The following is a 23,323-nucleotide window of genomic DNA, read 5'->3' as shown; positions in this document are numbered from 1 at the left end:
AAATGAGATACATGATACAAATATATAATAAAACTGAACAGTAGGGCTGGGATTGTAACTCAGTGGTGGAGCATTTGCCTAGCATGTGTGGGGCACTGAGTTTGATCCTCAGCACCACATAAAAATAAATAAATTAATTAAAATATTGTGTCCATCTACAACAAAAAGAATTTTAAAAAAACAAACTGTAAGTATATCAGCACCCAATTTAAAATTTTAACATCTTTATTATGTACAACAACCTAATGTAATGTTCTTTTTTTTTTTTTTTAAAGAGAGAGTGAGAGGAGAGAGAGAGAGAGAGAATTTTTTTAATATTTATTTTCAGTTCTCAGCGGACACAACATCTTTGTTGGTATGTGGTGCTGAGGATCGAACCCAGGCCGCACGCATGCCAGGCGAGCGAGCTACCACTTGAGCCACATCCCCAGCCCTAATGTAATGTTCTTTACACCTGAAGTTCATATGAAATAATAAATATATCAGAATTTTCATTAATATTTTGAAACTAAAGAAATATTAAGAGGTAGCGCCAAGTATATATTAGATAGTTTTAAAAAGATGGAACTGGGGATTAAACCCAGGGGTTCTCTACTACGGAGCTACATCCTCAGCCCTTTTTATTTTTATTTTTGAAATTTGGGGCAGGTGTACCAGGTTGCCCAGGCTGGCCCCCAATTTACAATCCTGCCTCAGCTTCTGAGATAACATAGATTATAACCCTGCACTACTGCATCAAGACCTGCAACCTATTCTTCAACCTTTTTGTTTGAATGCATTGCTTGATGAAATATTTTTTTTAATTTTTAAGTAATACAGGTTCATTCATGAATTGTATGCCTATTTTACCTAAGCTATTAATGGAATCACATCTTTTCCCTTGCTTTCTTTGTTATCCATTAAGCTTCTAGTTTTTGAGACAGCTTCCATGATTTATTATTTCCATTTTGCAAAAGTGTAATAGACATATCGTAAAAAAAAAAGCACGTTTTCTACACTTTCAAAGCCTAAACACACCTAGGATGGATGGAATTCATGTGTCTCCAGCACCGTGCTAGCTCTGGTGACTAGTCAGCTTACAGATCTTGTTTACAAATTAACATTTATAGCCCCATGGAGTTTGCAGTTACAGAAAATAAAAAAGATACAAAATTTAAAATAGTGCTCAGGAGTTTCCGGTACCACCCATGTAGAAACAGGCAGTACAGGGCTGGGGTCCTTGAGAAAAGGGAACCAAATGAGGGCAGCGTTGGAAGGCTGGCCTGGATGCATGTTCTGGTCACAGCTCACAGAGGGGAAGCAAGAGGAGCACATCAGTTTGCTGAGTTGAGGAGCCAGAGAGTTAGGTTAGACTGACATGGCTGGAGTTGAGGAGTCAGAAAATTGGAAAGGAGAAATCTACACCAAGAAAGAGCTCCAGAAATCTGAAAGGGGTTCCCTGAAATCCATTGCTAAAAACTTAGTGTTGTGTGTGTAGGCTGAAACTTCACCCGGGAAGGAATACCACATATCTGTAAGCTGACTAGTCACCAGAGCAGGCTCAGTGCTGGAGAAACATGAATTCCATCCAAGCATAGCAACAACTTCACTGACCACCTGAGATATCAGTAAAAATTCCAGAAGGGTCACACCTACGTGGTACAGCTAAAGCAGCCCTAGAATAAAGGCTCTTCTCATCCCAACACAGCTTAAAAATAATTCTTGAAAGGATCAAGCTGATCTGCAAGCAATTTAAGTGTTAACCAAAATGAAGTCAATACTCTTAAAGGAATCCACAAATGCAGACGCTCAACAGCATAATATCCAGCATCCAGTCAAGGTCACTAGACAGTCCAAGAAGCAGGAGAATGTGACCCATAAGCAGGAGAAAAAGCAGTCAAAAGAAACAGATCTAGAAACGGCAGGGACAGCTGCAGCATGGAGGTGACCGGAGCACTTCTTAGGGACGCTCCTTCCAGACCTGATGTGCGTGTGTTTCATTCACATGTCTAAGTGGCAAACATCTGCCCCTCGTAACCCAACCCAGGTACCCTAGTTCTCAACCCTGGCTGCATGTTGGAAGAACCTGGGGGGATGGGACTTCTAAAGGTCTGTGTGGGGACGCAATCTGACCAAGGATTGCAGTCACTGAGGCTACAGCCCAAGGCTCCCCAGGAGACTACAATATGCAATGGGCTGGAGGAGCCCTGTATTGGAGGTCAGGCATGGAGGCCCATGCTCTCGGAGCAGCTCTGTCACACCACACTCCGCTACGGAGCCAGACTCTGGGGAGCAAGGTTATCCTAGCCTGGGCCACTCCGTGTTGCAGGGCACAGGTGGCTTCCATGTGTTTCCTGGCTCTGGGCCTTTCATGGAACAGGTGCTCAACAAATGTTTGCTGCAGGGTCAGAATGAGAAGCAGGGCCAGGAGGAACCCACTGAGGTCACCGACCTGTGGTTAGCACAGCGGAATTGGCCATTGTTTTCAAAAACAGATGAGGTTAAATCCTAAATTAGCTCAACCCATTTTTAGCTAGTGATTGCATGTAAGTCACCAGGGCTGCCTCTGTGGAAAACAGAAAGATAAATCATCTCATCTGTAAAATGTGGATGATAACTCTTACCTTGAAGAGTTGATGGAAGGATTCAAACACCTGGCACAGGGCGTGGCCCATAAAAAGTGCTGGGCAAACAGTGGACATTACAGTTCCTTCAAAGCATGAGAGGAAGAGGACAAACAGAGCAATTGAATCAACAAATATTTATTGGTCATTTGCCATGGGGCAGGCCTTGTGCTGAGGACTGGGGGCTACTATTCCCAGGCCTCTCAGTTGAAGGTGAGAGAGACTGTAAACAAAACAGAAAGTTACAGGAAGGGTGGGGGGGAAGAAACTTAGCTAAAGGGCCTTCAAACTTCTGAATTTATATTTGTAATATCCTAAAAGTAAATTTCATTTTGTCCTACTAGTTATTAAATTCCAACTAATGAGGTCTGGTTTGGTTTTGCAGGGCAACTGAACTTAGGGCCTCACATATGCTTTACTACTGCGGGTTCTTACCACTGAGATAAATTCCCAGCTAAGGGGTTCTCTTTATTTGTACTGGTATTGAGAAAGATAAGAAGGCAGGTGCTAGGCTCAGCAGTGCACTCATGTCACCCCAGCTCAAAAGACCAAGGCAAGAAAATTACAAGTTTGAGACCAGCCTCAGGAATTTAGCAAGACCCTGTCTCACAAGAAAAAAGAAGTGGGGGATGGGGATGAAGCTCAGTGGCAGGCAAATCACCCTGGTTCAATTCCTAGTACCAAAAAGAAAGAAAGATTAAAAGCAGCATAGAATATAGTTTCCTATGAAGCACATTGTTGTATAACTAGAAATCATTTCATTATAACACTATAATATTCTTTGAGTCTTTAGGTAAATCATTAATGGCTCCACCATACTTTAAAGGACTTAGAGGGAAATCTTCAACAGAGGGAACTCAGAAGATGTAATTAGATCAAGACCAGGAATTGAATTGCAAATGGGTAAGAGTAAAGATCTGATATTTAAAAATAAATATTTGACTTATTAAGAAAAAAATGGCATTTAAAAAGTCATCCTACATGGTGGGAGATCTTTGCTGGGAGGACTAGGCCTTGTAAAATAATCTGAAGGCATCTCAGGTTTTCCACACTTTAAGAATGTTTGATGTGGCTTTGACATGAAAAAGTAATCAAAGAGCAAATTATTTTTCTCTATACCTATAATAGAGACCAGTTGTCTCTTAAAGAGATAAAGAGATTTAAAACCTCAATCCAGATCCCTTCCTCTGCTAAATGTCCTCCAACAGCCTTCCCTTGCCCCCAGCATTTTTATAACTAGTATTTCTAATATTTCTACTTATAACTGTCATTTCATGTTAACAATAGCCAAATATTAATTTAGTAACATTTATTTAACTACCTCCTATAATAACCTAATATTAAGCTAACGCATAATATAAGCCACCTTCGCACATAAATTTTAGAAATCGACATAATACTACACTATGCTATAAAGAAGAAATAAAGGAACATGTGCTTCAGTAGGTTGATTCTCTGGCAGGCACGTACACTAGAAGCTTCTAGAACACAATAGTGAAACACTTAGTGTGTGAGCCCACAGACAGAATTTTATCATGTGCATCGTGACCAACATAGTTTATTCAGGTGGGTGTTGTGTGTTGGGGACTCAAACACTTTGAACAGGTGAACAGATCTTGGTAAAGTTCAGAAAAATCAGAAATACAATCAAGTCTCAAGCCTCTACTTGCATGATACCAGCATTCCTGGTACCTTCAAGTACATTAAAACTCCTAAGATACTCAGTTTTGTACATAAGATGGAGTGAGGGCCTCAACTTATACTGCCCAATATGGCAGCCATGGGTCACTAGCCACCTATGGCTATTGATCACGTGAAATGTGGCTGGCTGCTCTGGTTGGTCTAGACCTGGGACAAAAAAGAGTACAGTCTACCTCATTAATGATTTTTACATTGATTTAAGTTCAAGTATATAAGTTCAGAAAATATTTTAGATATACTAGGTTAAATGAAATATATTGTTAAAATTTGTTTTACCTGTCTATTTTTACTTAAGTAGTTATTTGAAAAATCTTGAAATCATGTATGAGTTCACATTGATGGACAGTGGTTCTGATGTTAGCTGAGCTTAGTGGGACTCTGGATCCCAGGTCATCTTCAACCAAAGCATCCTCGGATGGCTCCATAACATCTAGCCCAGGGCCAGAGGTGCGGCACCACCCATGCTGAGAAATGTTACACCTTGGAGCTGCCTTTTCCTCCTCCGCTTTTTCTCACAACTCCTGCCTCACACCTGTGCTTCTGCAGCCCTGAATTCCTTGGGGACTCTGAGTTTGCTCCAAAGTTGCTTCCCTCTTGGACAAGGTTTTGAATCCCACTGGTGAAACCACAAAGAATGAGGCCTCCTAAGAAAAATCCTCCCCCCTTCCCAGGACCCTCTACTAGTTGGCAGGGCCCCTAGACTTCCTTGCCCCAGGTGAGTCTCATCAGGCCCCTGAGGGTATGGGTCTCGGGATTATGTCCTGTTGAACATCCTCCTCCTTGGCCTTATCTCACTGACCTCTGCAGGAAGGCTGAATAACAACTCCAAAGACATCAGGTGCTAACCCCTGGAATTTATGAATATTACCCGATTTGAAAGAAGAGTCTTTGCAGCTATGATGAAGTTCCAGACCACAAGCTGAGGATTCAGGGCAGTCCCTGACACAATCACACATAACCTCCTGAGATGGAGGCAGAGGGAGAAGCGGCACACCCAGGGGAAAAGGCGCAGGTGGAGCAGAGAGACTTGACAGACTCACCTTGAAAACCAGAGCAAGACGGCCACCATACAGTCAAGGATTGGTAGCAACCACCAGAAAATGTAACAAGTGAGCATCGGATGGACTCCCTCTGGGAACTTCCTGAGGGATCCTGGCCCTGCAGACACCTCGATTTCAACCTGGTGACAATGAATGACTTCAGGTCTCCAGAAATGTAAGAAAGAACATTCCTGCCGTTTTAAGGCACTAAGTGTGGTGGTCTGCTACAGCAGCTATAGGAGACAAACGCAGCCCTTACCTCTCGTGTGTAGACAAGCAGGGGACATCTGTGGCTTATCCCTGCCCAGCAGTCAGCCCCAAAGCCCATGCTGCCAGACCTGAGGCACATGCCCAAGACCCCTTATCCACTTGATCCTCCCTCCGGCAACCTCTGTGAGGACTGTGCCGGGGAGCCTGTGAATAGAGAGCCTCCTTTAACTTAATATATAGGATTATTTCAATTGTTCATTTCTTTTTGAGTCAGAAAATATTTTTAACTGAATGAAAAGGAAAACACAAAATATCAAAATGTGTAAGTTGAAGCTAAGGCATTCTTCAAAGGGAAATGTGCAATTTTATGTGAATATAATGTAAAAAACATGAGTTTAAAAATCAATGATCCAAGAAACTAAAAAAAGAAGAACAATATTAGAAAAAGTTAACAAAGTTACAACTTTGTTCCTTGAAAAGATTAGTAAAATTGATAAATTGGCAATTGTAGGAAGAAAAAAGACTGAATACAAATAATGAATAGTAGAATGAGAAACACCTGAGGTTAAATACCTAGAGATACTAAAAGGATAATGAGCAAACATCTGATTTCAACAAATTCAACAATTTAAATGAACTAAACATTCTCTGATAAATTGTCATAACTGACTCAAAAAGAAATGAAAAATTGAAATAATCCTATATATTAAATTCATTGAAAAACTGTCTCATAAAAAATCTAAAGTCTGAAACATCTAATGAAGTAATGTAAATTATTTCAGAAACCAGAGGTGAAGGGGACACTGCAACTAATTTTATAAGGCCCAAAATCCATGACACCACATCCTGATGATGACATTCTAACAAGGAAAATCACAGGCATGGTGGAACATTTGCAATCCCAGCTACTGCAGGGGCTAAGGCAGGAGGATCACAAGTTTGAGGCCAGCTTGGGTAATTTAGCAAGACCCTATGTGAAAATAAAAAATAAAAAGGGCTGGGGATATAGATGAGTGGTATAGCACCCCAATAGTGAGGGGAAAAGAAAAAATAAAAAAAGAAAATCCATCAAGGGGTCGAGGGTATAGCTCAGTGGTAGAGCTCTTAGCCTCTGAGAGGCTCTTTGATCCTCAGCACAGCAAAGGAAAAGAAAAAACAACAAGAAAATCAATGTGATTTACCATATTAACAAAATAAAAATTGGCTGATCACTAAAAATCTGAAAAAAATTTAGCACCAATGATTTTTAAAACCTCTACAGCTGAACTCAGTGGCTTGCACCTGTAATCCCAGCACTTGGGAAGCTGAAGGTGGAAGGATCCCTTGAGCCCAAAGTTTGAGACCAGCCTGGGCAACACAGTGAGACCCCATCTCAGAACAAACTAACTAAAAACTCCACAAAGTAGAAACATTATAGAAACTCTTAGCTGGGCAAAAAGGCATCTACCTACAGCTAACATTTTTTTTTTAATGATCATTTTTCTCAGGTTTCTGTGATATTTTTATTTATTTATTTACTTATTAGTTATTGGCGGACACAACATCTTTGTGTGTCTGTGGTGCTGGAGGATCGAACCCGGGCCGCACGCATGCCAGGCGAGCGCGCTACCGCTTGAGCCACATCCCCAGCCCCCCAGCTAACATTTTTTAAAATATTTTTTTAGTTGTAGATGGACACAATGCCTTTATTTATATAGTGCTGAGGAGCGAACCTAAGGCTTCACACATGGGAGAGGAGTGATCTACCATTGAGCCTCAGCCCCAGCCCTACTGGTAGCATACTTAATGATGAAAGACTAAACGTATTCCCCTACAACTGGGGACCAGGCAAGAACATTTTATACTGGAGATCCTATTCAATAAGTTAAGTCAATAGAACAGAAGACACAAAGATTGGAAGGGAAATAGAAAGTTTCTTTTTGTTCACATGACTGTCCACATAGAAGATTCTAAAAATAAACAGAATTTATCAAGATTAAAGATACAAGGTCACAAAAATTATATTTCTGCGTACTAGTTTAAAAACAGTGTTTCCAGTAGTAACAAAATATAAATACTGGGCTGGGGTTGTGGTTCAGTGGTAGAGCACTCACCTAGCACTTGTGAGGCTCTGGGTTCAATCCTCAGTACCACATAAAAATAAATAAAATAAAGATATTGTGTCTGTCTAAAAAAAAATTTAAAAAATACATAAATACTTAAAATAATTAGGAATACATTTAATGAAAGACTTAAAAGACCAGTTTGAAAACTACAACTTTGATGAGAGAAATTTAAAATTATCTAAATATTGTGTTTATCAACTGGATAACCCAAATTGTTAAGGTGCCTGTTTTTCCAAAATTGATCTATAGATCCATGCAATCCCAAAACCTCCAGTAAGCTTTATGTAGAAAATGATAACCTGCTTCTAAATTTGTATTTGGAAAAGCAAAAGACCTAGAATAGCCAGAGTTATTTGGAAAAAGGAAAAGTGCTGATGGCAGATTGTGTTACTTTGGCAGGGCTGCCGTAAAGAACACCATAGACTGGGCAGCTTAAAGAACAGAACTCATTCCTTATAGTTCTGGAGGCTGGCAGTTGGAGGCAAGGGTCAGCAGGTGCATTCCTACCCTCTTTTGGCCACTTTCTGGTTGTGTATCTATGTGGCTTCTAGTATCTCTTCCTCTTCTCAGAGGGAAACCAGTCCTATGGGATTAGGTCCCACGCTATGTCCTCATTTACCTTACTGTGTTACTTAGCTTTTTGTTGCAGTGACAAAACAGCTGACACAACTTAAAAAGAGAAAAGATTTCATGATGGGCTCAGGGTTTCAGCCCATGGTGAGGCTGGTGGGGGCGCATGGCAGAGCAGAGCTGCTCACCTCAGGGTGGCCAGGAAGCAGAGAGAGAGTGAGGAAGGTGCCAGGGATAAAATGTACCCTTCCAGGGCACACCCCCAGTGACCTACTCCTACAGCAGTCTCCATCACCTCCCAATAATCCATCCAATTATAGACCTGCCAGTGGATTCATTCATTGATGGGGTCAGAGTCCTCAAGATCCACTCACGTCGCCAAACCCCACCTCTGAACATTTCTGCACTGGAAACCAAGCCTTCCACACAAGAGCCTTTGAGGGACATTCCAGCTCCAAATCGTAACACTTAATTACCTCGTTAAAAACCTAATCTCTAAATATGGTTACAAATGAGGGAGACCATGATTCATTTGGTAGCATGAATCTAATCCTGAAAAGAGTCTGATCTAGTCCATCTGGGAATGTGAGCTGGTTGTAGGATACTTAAATGCTCCCAGGGATTATCATGGGTAGCCACAGTCAAAAACCCTGCAGATGATCTGAAGTCACACAAGCTCTCAGAGGCTCTGCAAACTGTGACTGCTGGGTGACATCATCTGAACACTTCAAGGGCCTGATGAGAAAAGAGTGCCATTTCAGACACTTGCCCTACACTTAGGTGATCCAGGAATTACCCACATACTGCACTCAGCCCAATGTCGGGCCCAAAGGGATGCTGTTTGGCCACTGTGACTAAAAGACCCAACCAGAACAACATTAGATGAGAGGCTTTTTGAGGGCTCACAGTTTCAGAGGTCTTAGTCCAGAGAGCAGGCTCTATTCCTCAGAGCTCACGGTGAGGCAGGAAATCATGGTGGAAGGGTGTGGCAGAGGGAAGTGGCTCACATGATGATCAGAAAACAGAGAGAGAGACTCCACTCTCCAGATACAAAATATATAGCCAAGGTCCCGCCCCCAATAAACTTCCTCTAGCCACACTTCACCTGCCTCCAGTTACCACTCAGTTAATCCCATTGGGGATTAATTAATTCACTGATGAGGTTAAGGCTATTATGAGCCAATCATTTCTCCTCCAAACTCCCTCCCATTGTCTCACGTGAGCTTCTGCAGGACTCCTCACATCCAAACTTAACACTCATTAAATAGAAACTATCAGCCAGATATTAGATTCACGTTGGCTTCCCTTCAGTATTCAGTGTCTTCCCACCAACCCACGCTGAATTGCAGGCTGTGGGGAAACGCAGCAGTAAAAAACGGGGAGTGAATAAGTCTAGCATTAGTTGGCTAGGACCCCAGTATTGAGATGTCAATGGTTTCTATTCATTTTAAGGTCCCGTGTATGGATGCTGTCAGCTTCTGGGGTCCATCAGCCCAGAGCCAGTCAGCGATGGTCTGTCCACCCTCCTCTACTTCACCACACACGATCTCAGGACTTGATGGCAAGAACTGTGGGTGTCACACAGCTAGTCTTGTATGTGCAGAAGACTTGAAAAACAACTGCAGTCCCTTTCTCCTCTACTCACTTCCTTGGAATAGGCTATTTTTAGGATCAGTGTGGTGATCACTGGCAAGAGGCACCCCAAGAGTTTCCAGAGTTTTGTCTATGTTATCTGAGCTCTGGTCTCACTTCGTCCTACCTACTTTGGTAGGTAGGGAAGTGGTTTGCAAGCTCTTCCTCTCTGTCTCCATGCCAGAATTGTCCTGGCAGGATGTGGCTGAGGACCTGGCTCTGTCTTCAAGTTAACAAACTTTGGGGCTGCTCTGTGGGTCCCACCACCAGCCACAGCACAGCTCCCTCCTGACATCCTAGGGAGTAACAGAGCTAAGGTGGGGCAAAGAGGAAGTCAAGTGAAAAGTAAGGACCAGGGCCGGCTCCCTAGGCTGGATCCTTCCTCTCCTTTCCCAGCTGTCTGTGGCTGCTCCCTCAGGATGGAAAGGCGAGGCAAGGCCCCTGTTGTGCTCCATGTCCGCAGGCTGGCAGATACTAAAAGGCTTGGTTCAAGGCAGCAGAAACTTGGAGACCAGCTGCAGATTCCATTGTGTACAATCATTTTCCTCTCCTCCACCCCCTGAAGCCCTTTACCGTAAATGAAGGCTCACACTGGCAGCCCTGTCAAGACGGAGCAGGCTCAGATACCGGGGCAGCAGCTCTAGACTGCTTAATGACCCGCATCTGGGCGGTCAGGCTGACCTGACAAGCACAAACTTCCTCAGTCAGAAAATGCCTACCTTTTTAAAAGTGTGGCCTGGGGGGAAAGTGTTAGAAGCAAGAGAGTTTGATAGCAGAACTTAAACACAATCTAGAATCCTTTGAGCATTTAAGATAAAAACAGCAAAAGTTTTTAAAGAAAAATTTTGAAGTTTCTTTTTTTTTTTTTCCTGGAAGTGGGGATTGAACCCAGCAATGCTATACCACTGAGCTACATCCCTAGCCCTTTTTTAATTGTCTAAAAAAAAATACAAAAGTATTTTCCTTTGTCTTTGAAGTAAGAACGTAAACACATTGCATTCATTTACTCACTGTTTGTTTGTGAGATCTTATTTTCTAAGTGGGAGGCGTGTTATATGCTGTATGGAATGCAACCCAGGTGTCAGCAGGGTTTCTTGGATCTTTGAGCATCAGGCAAGGTTAAGTTAAACCCACCCCTTCTCTGCCATGTGAAAGTATAATTTCCCCTAAATATACTATCAAAGTTTCATTATCTGGCATTCAACAAAAAAATTACCAGACATGCAAAACAGGGAAATAATGATGAAAAAATCAATAGAAACATACAAGAACATAGATGATAGACTCAGTAGAAAGGACATTAAAAGTTATTATAACCTGCCAGGTATTGTAGCACATGCCTGTAATCTGAGGGACTCAGGAGGCTGAGGCAGGAGGTTCACAGGTTTGAGAAAAGCCTTGACAACTCAGTGAGCCCTTGTTTCAAAGTAAAAAATAAAAATAGCTCAGTGGTACAGCAACCTGGAATAAATTCCCAGGACCAAAAAAAAAAGTTATTACAACCATATTCTGTATGTTTAAGAAGGTAAAGAAATGTCAAGAACATTAAGGACCGACATAGAATATTGGAAAGACCAATTATAGAGTTAAAAATTAATGTCTGAGATGAAAATGCCTTTGGTGAGACTAACAGAAGATCAGTATTATAGGAAGAAAAATTTTGAAGTTTCTTCTCTTTTTTTTCTGGAAGTGGGGATTGAACCCAGCAATGCTATACCACTGAGCTACATCCCCAGCCCTTTTTTAATTGTCTAAATTGCTGAAGCTGGCCTCAAACTTGCAATCCTCTTACCTCAGCCTCCTGAGTAGCACCACTATGTCCAGCAACAGGGAATTCTAAACACAGCAAAGGAAATGGTCCAAAATGAAACAGACAGAAAAGCAACTAAAAATATGAACAAATCATAACTGAACAGCAAGATGACTCAAATAGCATGATGTGCCTGTGTAACTGGACACCACAAGAAAGGAAGGACAAAAAAACCATGCCTGAGAATTTTATTGGATGAAAATCAAATCCACAAATTCAAGACACCCATTGAACACTAAGCACTAGAAACTACATTGATGCACATCATAATCAAATTGCTCAAAACCATTGGCAAGGGGAGAAATCTTCAGTGGTCAGAGCAAAAGAGCACATGACAAAGACAGACAAGAATGGCTGGAGACTTGCACTGGAAATAACATGGTCCCAAAGACAGCGGAGCAAATACATTAAGAATATGGAAAGTGACAAGCTGTCAATCTGGACCTTACACTCACCAGAAATACATTCAACAGCTGAAAGAATCCATTATGAGCAAATGTGAGTCATAAAAAATGTTAATAGAAGTCCTTCAAAGAGAAGAAAAGTAATACCAGATGGAAATCAGCATCTACATAAAGAAAAAAGAATACTGGAAATGCAACATATATTGATAAATATATGAGGGTTTTTTTCCTATTTTAAAAATACCTTTAAGAGATTATTATGATATCATCAACTATCAGAGAAATGCAAATCAAAAACACAACGAGACACCACTTCACACCTGTAAAGATGGAAAAAAGTTAAAAGGTGGATAATGGCAAGTGTTAATGAGGACACAGAGAAGATGGAAATCTATGAATTCCTGGTGGGAATGCAAAGTGGTGCAGCTACTTTGGAAAACAGTCTAAAAAATTAAACACAGAACTGACACATGACCCAGTGATTCCACTGCAAGTTATGTGCTCAAAAAAAAAAAAAATGAAAACCTATCTTCACCCCAAAACTTAAATATAATAGCCCAGTATTATTCATGAAAATAAAAAATAGGAACAGACAAAATATCCAACTGATGAATGGATAAGGAAAGTGTGGCCTGTCCATACAATGAACTATTATTCAGTAATAACAAGAAATGAAGTACTGGTAATGCTACAACATGGATGAACCCTGAAAGCATTATGCTATGAGAAAACAGGTAATCACAAAAGCAAGTAGCTTAGTGGCGATCTAGCATCTAGGAAGGCAGAAGATGTGGGGTGTCTGTTAGAAGACAAAAAGTTTCTTTTTGAAGTAATGAAAATATTCTAAAATTGTGATTGCTGCAGAACTCTGTGAACATGTGAAAAAACATTAAATTATATGCTTTAAATGAGTGAATTATGTAATATGTAAGTTATATTGCAATAAAGTTGTTACAAAAGTTAATTGTTTAAATAAAAAAATTGCAAAGTATTATAGGGTTTATAAAATCTACTGAATTAAAATATATGATGACAGCAACATAAAGAACAGGAGATGGAAAATGGGAAATGGAAGTACATAGTTCTAAGATTGTTATGCTGTAAGGAGGCTATTACAACATTACTTGAAGATAGCTAATGGTGAATATTATAAATCCTAAATGAACTACAAAATTTTTAAAAACAACTAGTAAATGGGTAATATGGAATTAGAAAGACATATGATTAATTAAAAATATGGCAGAAAAGGCCAGTGCAGTGGCACATGCCTGTAATCCCAACTCAGGAGGCTGAGGCAGGAGGATCAAGAGTTAAAAGCTAGCCTCAGCAAAAGTGAAGCACTAAGCCACTCAGTGAGACCCTGTGTCTAAAAAAAAAAAAAAAAAAAAAAAATTAAAAGGGCTGGGAGTGCTAGGACTACAGCTAAATGGTAAAGCGCCTGTCTTGCACATGCGAGGCACTGGGTTCAATCCTCAGCACCACATAAAAATAAATAAATAAATAAAGCCATTGTGTCCATATACAACCAAAATAAAGGGGACTGGGAATGTGGCTCAGTGGTTGAGTGCCCCTGGGTTCAACCCCTGAACCTAAATAAATAAATAAAAAGAAAATAGGGCTGGGGTTGTGGCTCAGCGGTAGAGCCCTCGCCTCACATGTGCGAGACCCTGGGTTGGATCCCCAGCACCACATAAAAATAAACAAGTGAGGGGCTGGGGATGTGGCTCAAGCGGTAGTGTGCTTGCCTGGCATGTGTGCTGCATGGGTTCGATCCTCAGCACCACATACAAAGATGTTGTGTCCGCTGAAAACTAAAAAATAAATATTAAAATTCTTTCTCTCTCTCTCTCTCCCTTAAAAAAAAAACAAACAAGTGAAATAAAAGTGTCCAACTACAACTAAAAAATAAAATAAAAAAAGAAATTAAATAAAGGTATTGTGTCTATCTACAACTAAAATATAGTTTGAAAAACAATAATTTATTATATGTTTCATAAGAGCTAGAAGAGCGGATTTTGAATGTTCCTAAATGCTTAAGGTAGTATATATGCTAATTGCCCTGATTTGATCATTATATGATGTATATATGTATCAAAATATCATACTGTACTCCATTAAAAATGTACAATCATATCAGTTAAACACTTCAAGACTATTAAAATACTGTTAATAAAATGAAAACCTATGCTATGCCACAGACTTGAAGAAAAGTTGCAAAACATACATCCAACAAGTAACTTGTATCTAAAACAAAGTATTATTACAACTCAATTATAAGAAAGAAACTCAATTTTTAAGATGAGTCAAAGATTTAAACACTTTTCCACAAAGATATATGGATTGCAAATAAACACAATAAAAATGCACAATATCATTAGTTCTTAAACACAAACTAGAAACCCAATTGCATATCATTATATACCACTAGAATAGCCAAGATGTAGAGAGACTTGACACATTTCAGTGGGCTCCTTGTTTTGATCGCTGTGTCTTAAGGTTGGTATTTCCTGGAGCCCCTGAAATATGTACTCCAGTGATACAGGGCTGTAACCCAAGTGAGAGAAAAGCATGAATTTAAGGAAGTATCTGGTCCTGTTCAGGATAGCAATAAAGGCAGTTCTAGGAGAAAAGGGGTGCAAAGAAAGACAGCAAAGGCAGAAAAAAGAGGCAACCAAAACTTCAGGAAAAACTAACAGCAAACAGCTGGCCTAACTAGAATAGACAGCAGTGAACCAGGTGGGCAAGTGTTGTTTTCAGCATCCATCAGCCACCACAGTATGGCCTCTGGAAGCAGCATGAAGGAGCCGTATCCACAGCAGCTGTGGTGTGGGTGCAATCAGCAGTGAATTGGGTTCTGAGGATGCTGCTGCCTACATGAGCTGAGGTTTTGTTGCAGCAGGAAAACCCAAGCTGTACCTTGGAGGACAAGAAGATTTGGGCTAAAGGGGAAGCAGCAGCCTGCAGATAATATCTTGAGCAAGGAGTTTACTCATGGTAGGTGCAAATCCTGACTCAGACATTTCCAATTATATGACCTAAGGGAAGTTATGTAGCATTTAGGTTTATTTCTGCATCTTAAATGGGGGTAAAAACAGTATCTATTTCATAGGCTACTTGGAGGGAAAAAGTGCCATGACGTTTGTAAACAGTGCAGGAGCCTGAAATGGCTGTTAGTAAAATCATGTTGGGAGACAGGTGTAGAGTCTGGGCTGGGGGTATGAGGAAAGTCAGGTGGGGATTGGGGGGGGGGACCAGATTTGGAGGCCACCACAGTTTTGTGGTGTGTGGCTCTTATTTGGGTTTTTTGGAAAATGTTAACTGAACAACTACAAACAAGGAGCATTCATTTAATCTCCATTGTGAAAGGGGAAAATTAGATGTTGAATAGCTTCTGAAGGCCACACAGTGGCATGTGGCAGGATGAAAGGAGAGTCAAGGTGTCTTGGTCTACAGTAGCAAAGGAAGGCGAGTTGGCTGCTACAGGCTGGGGACTCGCTGGGGCTATGGTAAGACAAGGTATGAAGATGTGAAGTGAGGGGGCTGCTGCCCTGGACAGGTGGCCAAGTGCAGGCCCAGGATTACTAGCCACTGAGGAGACAGAGGTGAGAGCAGTGACCCAGTTAGGCGCTGCTGTAACACAATGATACTGCATTAGAAATGCCCTTTGCCCGACTCCCAGACCAAGTCCCTGGGGTCTAAGGCTGTAAGCAGAACTAATGTTTAAAGAGGGCTGACCAGCAAGTTGCTGTCCCCACCCCAAGTACCCCTATCCACCCTCTGGGAACCCCCCACCTGTACACAATCCATAACTCAAAGAGTTGTGGTTCCTGCAGTACCAGCAGGCTTTGCTCTTGCTCCCCACTACCCACCCACCCAGCACCCCTCTTCTGTCACTCCCTCCCCTCCTCTAGGCTGCACCTCGTGGTTACTTTCCCTGGCCTGTCTGAAGTTGTGACCTCTCCCCCACTGTATATGCACTCCCACATCCCTTGCTGGCTCCTTTTCTCTGGATCTCTTGGTCATTTCACTCTCATGCTTGACTTCAGCCTCCCTGATGGACATGGCAGCCTTCCTTCTCTTCTGTTCCCTGTTGTTTTTCTGGCACCTACAACACTGCCTGCCCAGAGTGAATGAGGAAGAACACGTGCACGTGTTTATCAGTCCATCACAATGACCCGGGCTGTTTGGCTTGCTCCTATGGAGAAGAGCTGGGATGCTCTGTGGCCCCTGGGAAGAGAGCGAGAAGGGGCGAGGATGAGGTCAAGGACACCAGGACCTCTACCCAGAGAGGTACATGGCTGGGGTGAGGAGGAATGGGGAGATATCCACAGGCAGTGCAGGAAGGCCCAGGATGTGCTCAGGATTTGTCCCAAGGAAGGAGCAGCAGCAAGTGCCATCTATGCCCCAGCTTTCAAAGGTCTGGCAGTTTAGAGGTTGAGGTAGTTTTGAATCTGACAGCAAAAGCAATGTGGCTTCCAACAGGACCTCAGTGAAAACCGGAGTCCTGCTGGCGCTTCGGCAGCAGCCAGCGTCTGGAGCACAATGTCCATCTGTTCAGTTGCTTTCTTTTTTCAGAAGCTGTTGGCTCACCCCGCTGGAATGGGGTGGCACTTCAGGACACGAAGCTGAAGCTGGTGGCAGATTTCTTGGAAGTGGTGGCAGGGAGATCTAAATTAAGACCTTTCTATCACACCAAATAAATAGAAGCTGAAATACAGGACTGAAGGAATTAAGCAAAATACCTTCATACATAACTTCTGAAAAACGGAGGGGGAAATGTTAGAAAACAGAATGGTATTTATTTATTGAGTTGCAAGGTATTTGCTGAAAACAATGACACCTCTGTTTGACACAAAAAAAGCATGTTGAAAGGAGCAAGTTTCTCTTTGAAGTGCCCTACCACAGAAGCCTGGTCATTCACACCAACTGCACTGTTTGGAGGCTCTCTTGGCAAGGTCCAGGGACTGATGGATTTCAAGCCCACCCTTCCTGCCTCCCTCCCAGGGAGGTTAGATGAGTCCCCTCCAGCTTGGAGTCTTCCTATTCACACTCCTGAAACATACTCTGAGTTGCCTAGGGGAGTTGCACCACTCCTGAGGCAGTGGTGCCAGAGGCAGGTAGGGTGTCTACCTTGGTTGGGTGTGGCAGAGGGCCAGGAATGGTGGCTCCCAGGCAACTGTGAAGGGCTGTCTCACAAGATTTCAGGTCTTGGTCCCTGAGCCAGACAGACCTGGTTAGCAGTGTACTTCCAGAAGAGCAGGGGCGAGGCCCTGGCCAGAGCCATGAGGAGCTCATCCTGCAGAAATCATCTCAGAATGGTCTGTGCGTCTCCTAATCATCAATTCAAATGTGAAGGGAAAGGCCAAAGGACACACGCAGCATTATAGAGGAGCTGTTTCTCCAAGAGACAAAATTCCAGGCTTCATCAGATTCTCCAGGCAGGCCAGGCTCCGATGTTTAGCATATGCCAATTTCTGGGGTTTAACTACTCTCACTATGGTTGATTAAAAGCTTTCTACAGATGAGGTAACAATAGCACCAAAACATAACAAACTATAGTAATCACGAAGTAATTGCTTGTTTGTATTGTTCACGGTTTAATAGTAGCTGTGTTTGACCACTGGTTCACAAAATTCCTAAAAATTTAACAACTGGCCCTTGTTCTGGAGCCTGGTCTGAGCTGACTCCAGCACCCCAGACCTTCACACACATCTTAAGAGATGAACAACTCCATGAGAAGCAGATAAACCACCTTACCAGTACCAGGTAACTTCAAGACAACTGTTTCTTTCTAGGTGTTAAATTTTAGGATTTTAACTTACATTTCCTTGACGATGGATAGTGAACAAATTTGGCTATCAAAATACGTATAAGCCAACTGGATATCTGTGAAACACCAGTTCAAAATCTGTGCCTGTTCACGACATTGGCCTTCTTTTCTTTGGAAGCATGTATTGACATTTCCTCCACACGATGGCTTGCTTTTTCACAATCAGTGGCAACTTGGTAAGTTCTTTTTTTTTTTTTTTAACTGTAGATAGACACAATATCTTTATTTATTTATTTTTATGTGGTACTAAGGATCAAACTCAGCGCCTCACACATGCTAAGCAAGTGCTCTGCCACGGAGCTCCAGCCCCAGCCCTTGGTAACTTCTTAACTGTAGCAAAATCCACCTTATCAGCTTTTTATTCTTACAGCTAGTGCTTTTTGTTTTCTAAGAAATCTTTGTCTATTCCAAGGGAAGGAAAACTGTATTCTTATAGAGCAGCATTATTTTATTTTTCATATTTAGGACTATGATCCATTTGGAATTGATGTTCTATATACTATGAGATCAAAGTATGTTTTTTTCCCCCACAAGGGATATCTAAAATCATTCTTAATGTAGCTAACGGTTTGACCACTTTGATTTGATGATTGATTCATTAGGAGTTTGTAGTTGACTATTGGTGTTCAACTTCTGCATCTTTGCTAAATATTTAAAAAAAAATTTTTTTGTAATTGTAGATGGACAGAATGCCTTTATTTTATGTGTTTATTTTTATGTGATGCTGAGGATTGAACCCAGTGCTTGCACATGCTACGCAAGCACTCTGCGCACTGAGCTACAGCCCCAGCCCTAAATATTTTCTTTTTAGTGAGGAGTTAAAGGGGGAATAGGAAGAGACAACACACAGCTAAGGCAATGTTAGAATGAATGAGAACACCCCAAGCTCACCCTAAGCTGAGGAGTCTGGAGTACACAGCTTCTTCACTAGGGATCACCTTGTCTGGGCTCTTCCAACGTGTCAGTTCAAATACCCCGAGTTGGGGAGGGTGGGCTCTGACTGTAAACTCAAACTGAATAGGAAAGGCCAATTCAAGGTTGTTCATACAGATAATCTGGGAAAGCCAAATGTGAAACTGTCTTTTCCTCTACAATCACATTACCCTTAAAGTCAAGATTTCAGGAACACGGCTATGTTTCAAAATGATTTTGAGATGATCTGATTTCCTCTTGGTCTTTTCACTACTTAATTGCATTCCAGTCTGGGCTGTGTTGAGAAAATGCTATGACCTAACCTAACAAAACTTTTTCTTATAGGATCAAACTTTCCCTTTGCACTTTCCAGACCCTCATCTTACTAATTACTAGTTCCCCCTTTTCAAGGGTTTTTGTGCCATGCACTGTGCTAAGCCCTTGAAAATTTTATTAATCTAAGTGCTTTCTTTGCTTCTCCTTCAAAACTCTTCTGACTACCTGAGATGACTTTGTATATTTGTTATCTATTTAACTCCATAACAGGATTCATGGGGCCCCTAACTTTTGTTTACCAGTGTAATCAAAACATCTGGCCTGTTGCCTTGTAAACTACTCCTACACCCCTGTCAAATAAATAGTTTCCTGTATTTGTTTCCATGGCAAGTCTTGCCTGGAAGGCTCTGAAGTGTACATGGCCATAGGAATATGGACGTCTTCACTGTGTCAAGAATAAAGAAGAAAAATAAAAAGGAACTAGACATGACTGGACCAACTCTGTTAAAGGTAAGCCTTTTAATCAAGCCTACTGAATGTGTTTAAAAGACCTAAATATCTTTTGTGCTTCTTTCATGCTGGATCCTGAGATGTTTGGGGTCCTCATTCTAACAAACTGCTCATCACTTGACTACCTTTGCCTTTCAGTCTCCTGGGTGACAGCCTCATGTGGATGAAAGAAATTCCCATCTCTGCACTGTCTCTTCCACCTGTTCCCTTCACAGAGGGTTGTCTGATTGAAAACTATTCTATTCTAGTTCTATTGCTACAAGTTGTCATATGTTGATCATTCTCACCACCTGCCTCCACTGTATATACTATCTTTAAAATTAACTTAAAAATGTAGTAATATTGTGCTGGGTACCACTTCAATTTTATTTATTATTCATTATTCTTAACAGATTAAGCAGTTCAGTAGAGAAAAATAACCTTATTTTTAAAAGAATAACCACTGCTTTAAGTTATACATTATTCTGAATTGAATGTTAACAGATTAAAAATATGTGCTGATAATTCTTTGAATATGCTTGAATAAACACTAGATTTTTAAAATTTGCATTCTTTAATCTTTTACAGTGAGTATACTAAAAAATAAATTAAATCAAGCAGCCTCATTAGTTCCAGATGCAAAAAAAAAAAAATCCTGAGAAATGTAATTGTCTTCAGGGTCCTTATATGTGTGTATTTGTATTCACATGAAAAATCTGTTAATTAAGCCTAAAATAGTGAACTCTTTATCATCTCTGCATAAAAATCCAATTCAAAAATTTAAATAGTTAATCGTGTAAACGTGAGTTTGTCAAGTTTTATTTAGGCACAAAGGAGTTTTGAACCAGGTTCTAGCAGATGTAGCATGGCTGTTCTTTCCAAATGAAGTAAGTCACTTTTAAAATGTTAGCATAGAATGGAGGCCTTGAATTTTCATGTAGAATGTATTTTAACATTATCTGAGAAAGAATGGGCAAGAATGACAGTGCACTGCCGGTCTTTTAGAATGCTGTTTATTGACAATTACTGGACAAATGTAAGGCATGTTCACAAGGCTCTGAAGTTAAGGACAGAATACATTCTCTCACTGTTAGTTGCTTTTCTCCTTCATACCAGTTGCTACAAACTGTCCCTTGTGTATTTTAATATGCACAGCTCTTAACTGCCATGAAAATGCAGACAATGTTTTAGGGACCAAGATGGAGAATGCTTCAGAGTAAGGAAGAGGCTTCTATGGACTACGTCACCAAGACATCACAACTCACATGGAGCACAGGCAGAGGAAGGTGACCAAATCTGCCCATAAACTCGTGACTGACTGAGTTTGCAGTGGAACAAAGAACACACTGAAAATCACTTTTTGATCCTTCATGTTTGAGAGGTGGAATGTGTCCAGGATTCACTTTTCCATATTTACCACTGTCCATAGGTCACTAAAAGAATCTAAATAGTTCCTAATGCAGTCACAGTTTTGTTCTTAGGCACAGTACAAGATTGCATGCATTATTTTACACAAATGTCAAACACAGAACAGTTGTAACACAGACACCGCAGAATTGTCTAATTACACAAGTTTCTCTTTTTGGGGGTGGGTAAGGAGGAGAACGATGGTTACTAGTCTATACAGCGCCTGTGCGGGCTCAGCACTGAGCTAGATGTAGATATCCAAGCACTTGCTGACTGACTCACAAAGAGAGCCAAATACTGCTAAGGAGAACAGCAGCATATTCTAAGAACAAATTCAAATGTGGGGTTGGTATGTTGAATACACGGCCTTGATTTGGGGGGTAAGAAAGTCTTGGCTGATAACTAATAAAGTAATTTTGCAATTGATTTTCAAATATCAGATTACATCATAAAAAGATTAAAAAACAAAAATAAAATAAAAACCTATGGAGTGGTTGGGGATGTAGCCCACTGGTGGAAACCTTCCTTGACTGGCATTTGTGAGGCCCAGGATTCAATCTACTACCATATGAAGGGAAAAAAATATATGGAAAAACAAATAAAATGAAAATCAAAAGCACATGACATTTCATTAAGAGGAAATGTGAATCTTTTTGGTCCATATCAGTCAATATTTTAATATCAAGTACAAATTATTAAAATGTGACTTGTTTAAGCCCATTTTAAAAATGTAGTATCTCTGAGGGAAACTGTAAGCATATTTTCAGACTATAGAATCTTATAAAAAATTTTAAAGGTCAATATCATCTCTGTTATAGAGCCACTGGAGCAGATTTTTCAAACACAAAAGGGAAACCTGGGCACTTCACCAGGTTAAGAATTCTTATAATTTAAACTGCTTTGGGGTGCTCACAATACTTCCCCAAAGAAGCTCCCATCTGACAGATCTCCTCCACAACAGCCCTAACAATGTAAGAATGCGATGACACATCACTTGATAAGCCATTATTTGACTATCACTGAAATATTGAATCAGAGTGGAGAAATTACCTAATAGCAACTGAATTAAAGATTTCCACTGATTGGCTTTGTGATACAGAATGCCAGAGATTCGTCAAATGTTTGTTTTTTATACTGAAAGTAGGAATTATCATTATTTCAACTTGGTATGTGGGTGAGTGATGCTTAGTGAAGAGTGACTACCTAGAGCAGCAGGAAGGCAGTCCTGGCTGGCCAGTCCTGGAGGGTAGACACAGACTACTCTTCTGACAGATCACCATCACGACAGGCAGGGCAATTACTCTGCCCTTTTAGCCACTGCTTAAAGCACTGAAAAGAAGAAAACAAAATCAGTCAGTGCCTTCAGGACCATGTGGGGGCCTTAGTTCCCCTGCACTGCTGGACTCCTTGGCATACACGGCTAATGTCACCTGCAAGTCTGATGGGGCCTAATGCTGCCCAATACTCAGGGACAGTAATGCTGCTTAGAACAGGAGTATGGATAAAACTACAGTGGAAATAAGCCCCCTTCAGATATGGCCCCCTGTGTGACCTTGTCCTCCACTACATCTGGCTTCAGTCTCAATTCTTCAGCACCAGTCGCCATGTTTTATAGGAGGTCAGCATTTTGATGACTCTTGGGACCCTATCACCCAAATGTTAGCCCATTCCTCTTCATGGTCTTGGCTTGGTTCTTAAACATCCCACCAGCCTGTGTGCCATGTTCCCTGTTGCTCTTAGCCAGCCTGCTGTTGCAACATGGCTGAGTATGCATGGAAACCTAGAAAGTCCAAGCCAGGATGCCCTATCTGGAGGAGAAAGCTTTCTCATTTCCTATTAGTGAGTATTCTGTATGCATCCCTTTCTCAAGGATGAATAAATCAGCACAACAGACCTGATCTGTCCTCACTCAGCAGAAAGAGTACAGTATAAATGCTCAGAGTCAAGCACAAGGGACCCAACAAGGTTTAGTTTTTCTCTTTTAAAATGTTAAACCACCTTTATACAGTACACTAAATTAATAAAGTGCTACACTGTTTATTCATTTAGTCATGTAATAAACCATCTTTAAAGGAATTCATATTGCTTTGACTCTCAGTACCTATTATAGTTCCTGAAGTCAACTCTTTTCTACCCGAGACATTATTACAGAAAGTACAGTCTGCAGAGCTGCACACACCCCTGGTCCAGGACCACTCTCTCGCTTCTTCAGCACCAGTCTTTGCAAAGGGCAATGACCAGAGACATGTGTAGGCTTATAGAGTGGCTTGGAATTATAAGTATCGATACTTAAGAAAAAAATTCCTTTTTTTTTTCAAAACAGTTGGCAGTCAC

The 23,323-nt window shown here is 41.1% G+C and overlaps 1 protein-coding gene and 1 long non-coding RNA gene across 16 annotated transcripts in view; one reads left to right on the top strand and one right to left on the bottom strand.

The window, feature by feature from the left end:
* The first annotated feature begins 2,052 nt into the window (after positions 1–2,052).
* On the top strand, positions 2,053–18,077 carry LOC308652659. 2 transcript variants are annotated; one of them, XR_014022882.1, is made up of 3 exons: positions 2,053–2,816; positions 3,397–3,506; positions 17,871–18,077. It is a non-coding gene; the product is annotated as an uncharacterized lncRNA (long non-coding RNA). The 2 variants fall into 2 exon arrangements; XR_014022883.1 differs by lacking the exon at positions 17,871–18,077 and adding an exon at positions 5,112–8,873 and having other exon boundaries at positions 2,061–2,816.
* A 2,502-nt stretch (positions 18,078–20,579) lies between these two features.
* The window catches only part of TTC3 (tetratricopeptide repeat domain 3), a 120,782-nt gene continuing 118,038 nt past the window's right edge, over positions 20,580–23,323 (bottom strand). For all 14 annotated transcript variants that reach the window (XM_081300639.1, XM_081300642.1, XM_081300637.1 and 11 more), the window contains one exon: positions 20,580–22,318. In XM_081300639.1, coding sequence (XP_081156765.1) covers positions 22,247–22,318 — 72 coding nt within the window. In that variant the 3' untranslated portion in view covers positions 20,580–22,246. The remainder of the gene's footprint in view (positions 22,319–23,323) is intronic.

This window comes from Spermophilus citellus, assembly GCF_964194105.1.
Source record: "Spermophilus citellus genome assembly, chromosome: 7".
NCBI lineage: Eukaryota > Metazoa > Chordata > Mammalia > Rodentia > Sciuridae > Spermophilus > Spermophilus citellus.
Note: the sequence above shows the minus strand (reverse complement) of the source record. Positions and strands in the feature narration are given on the sequence as shown.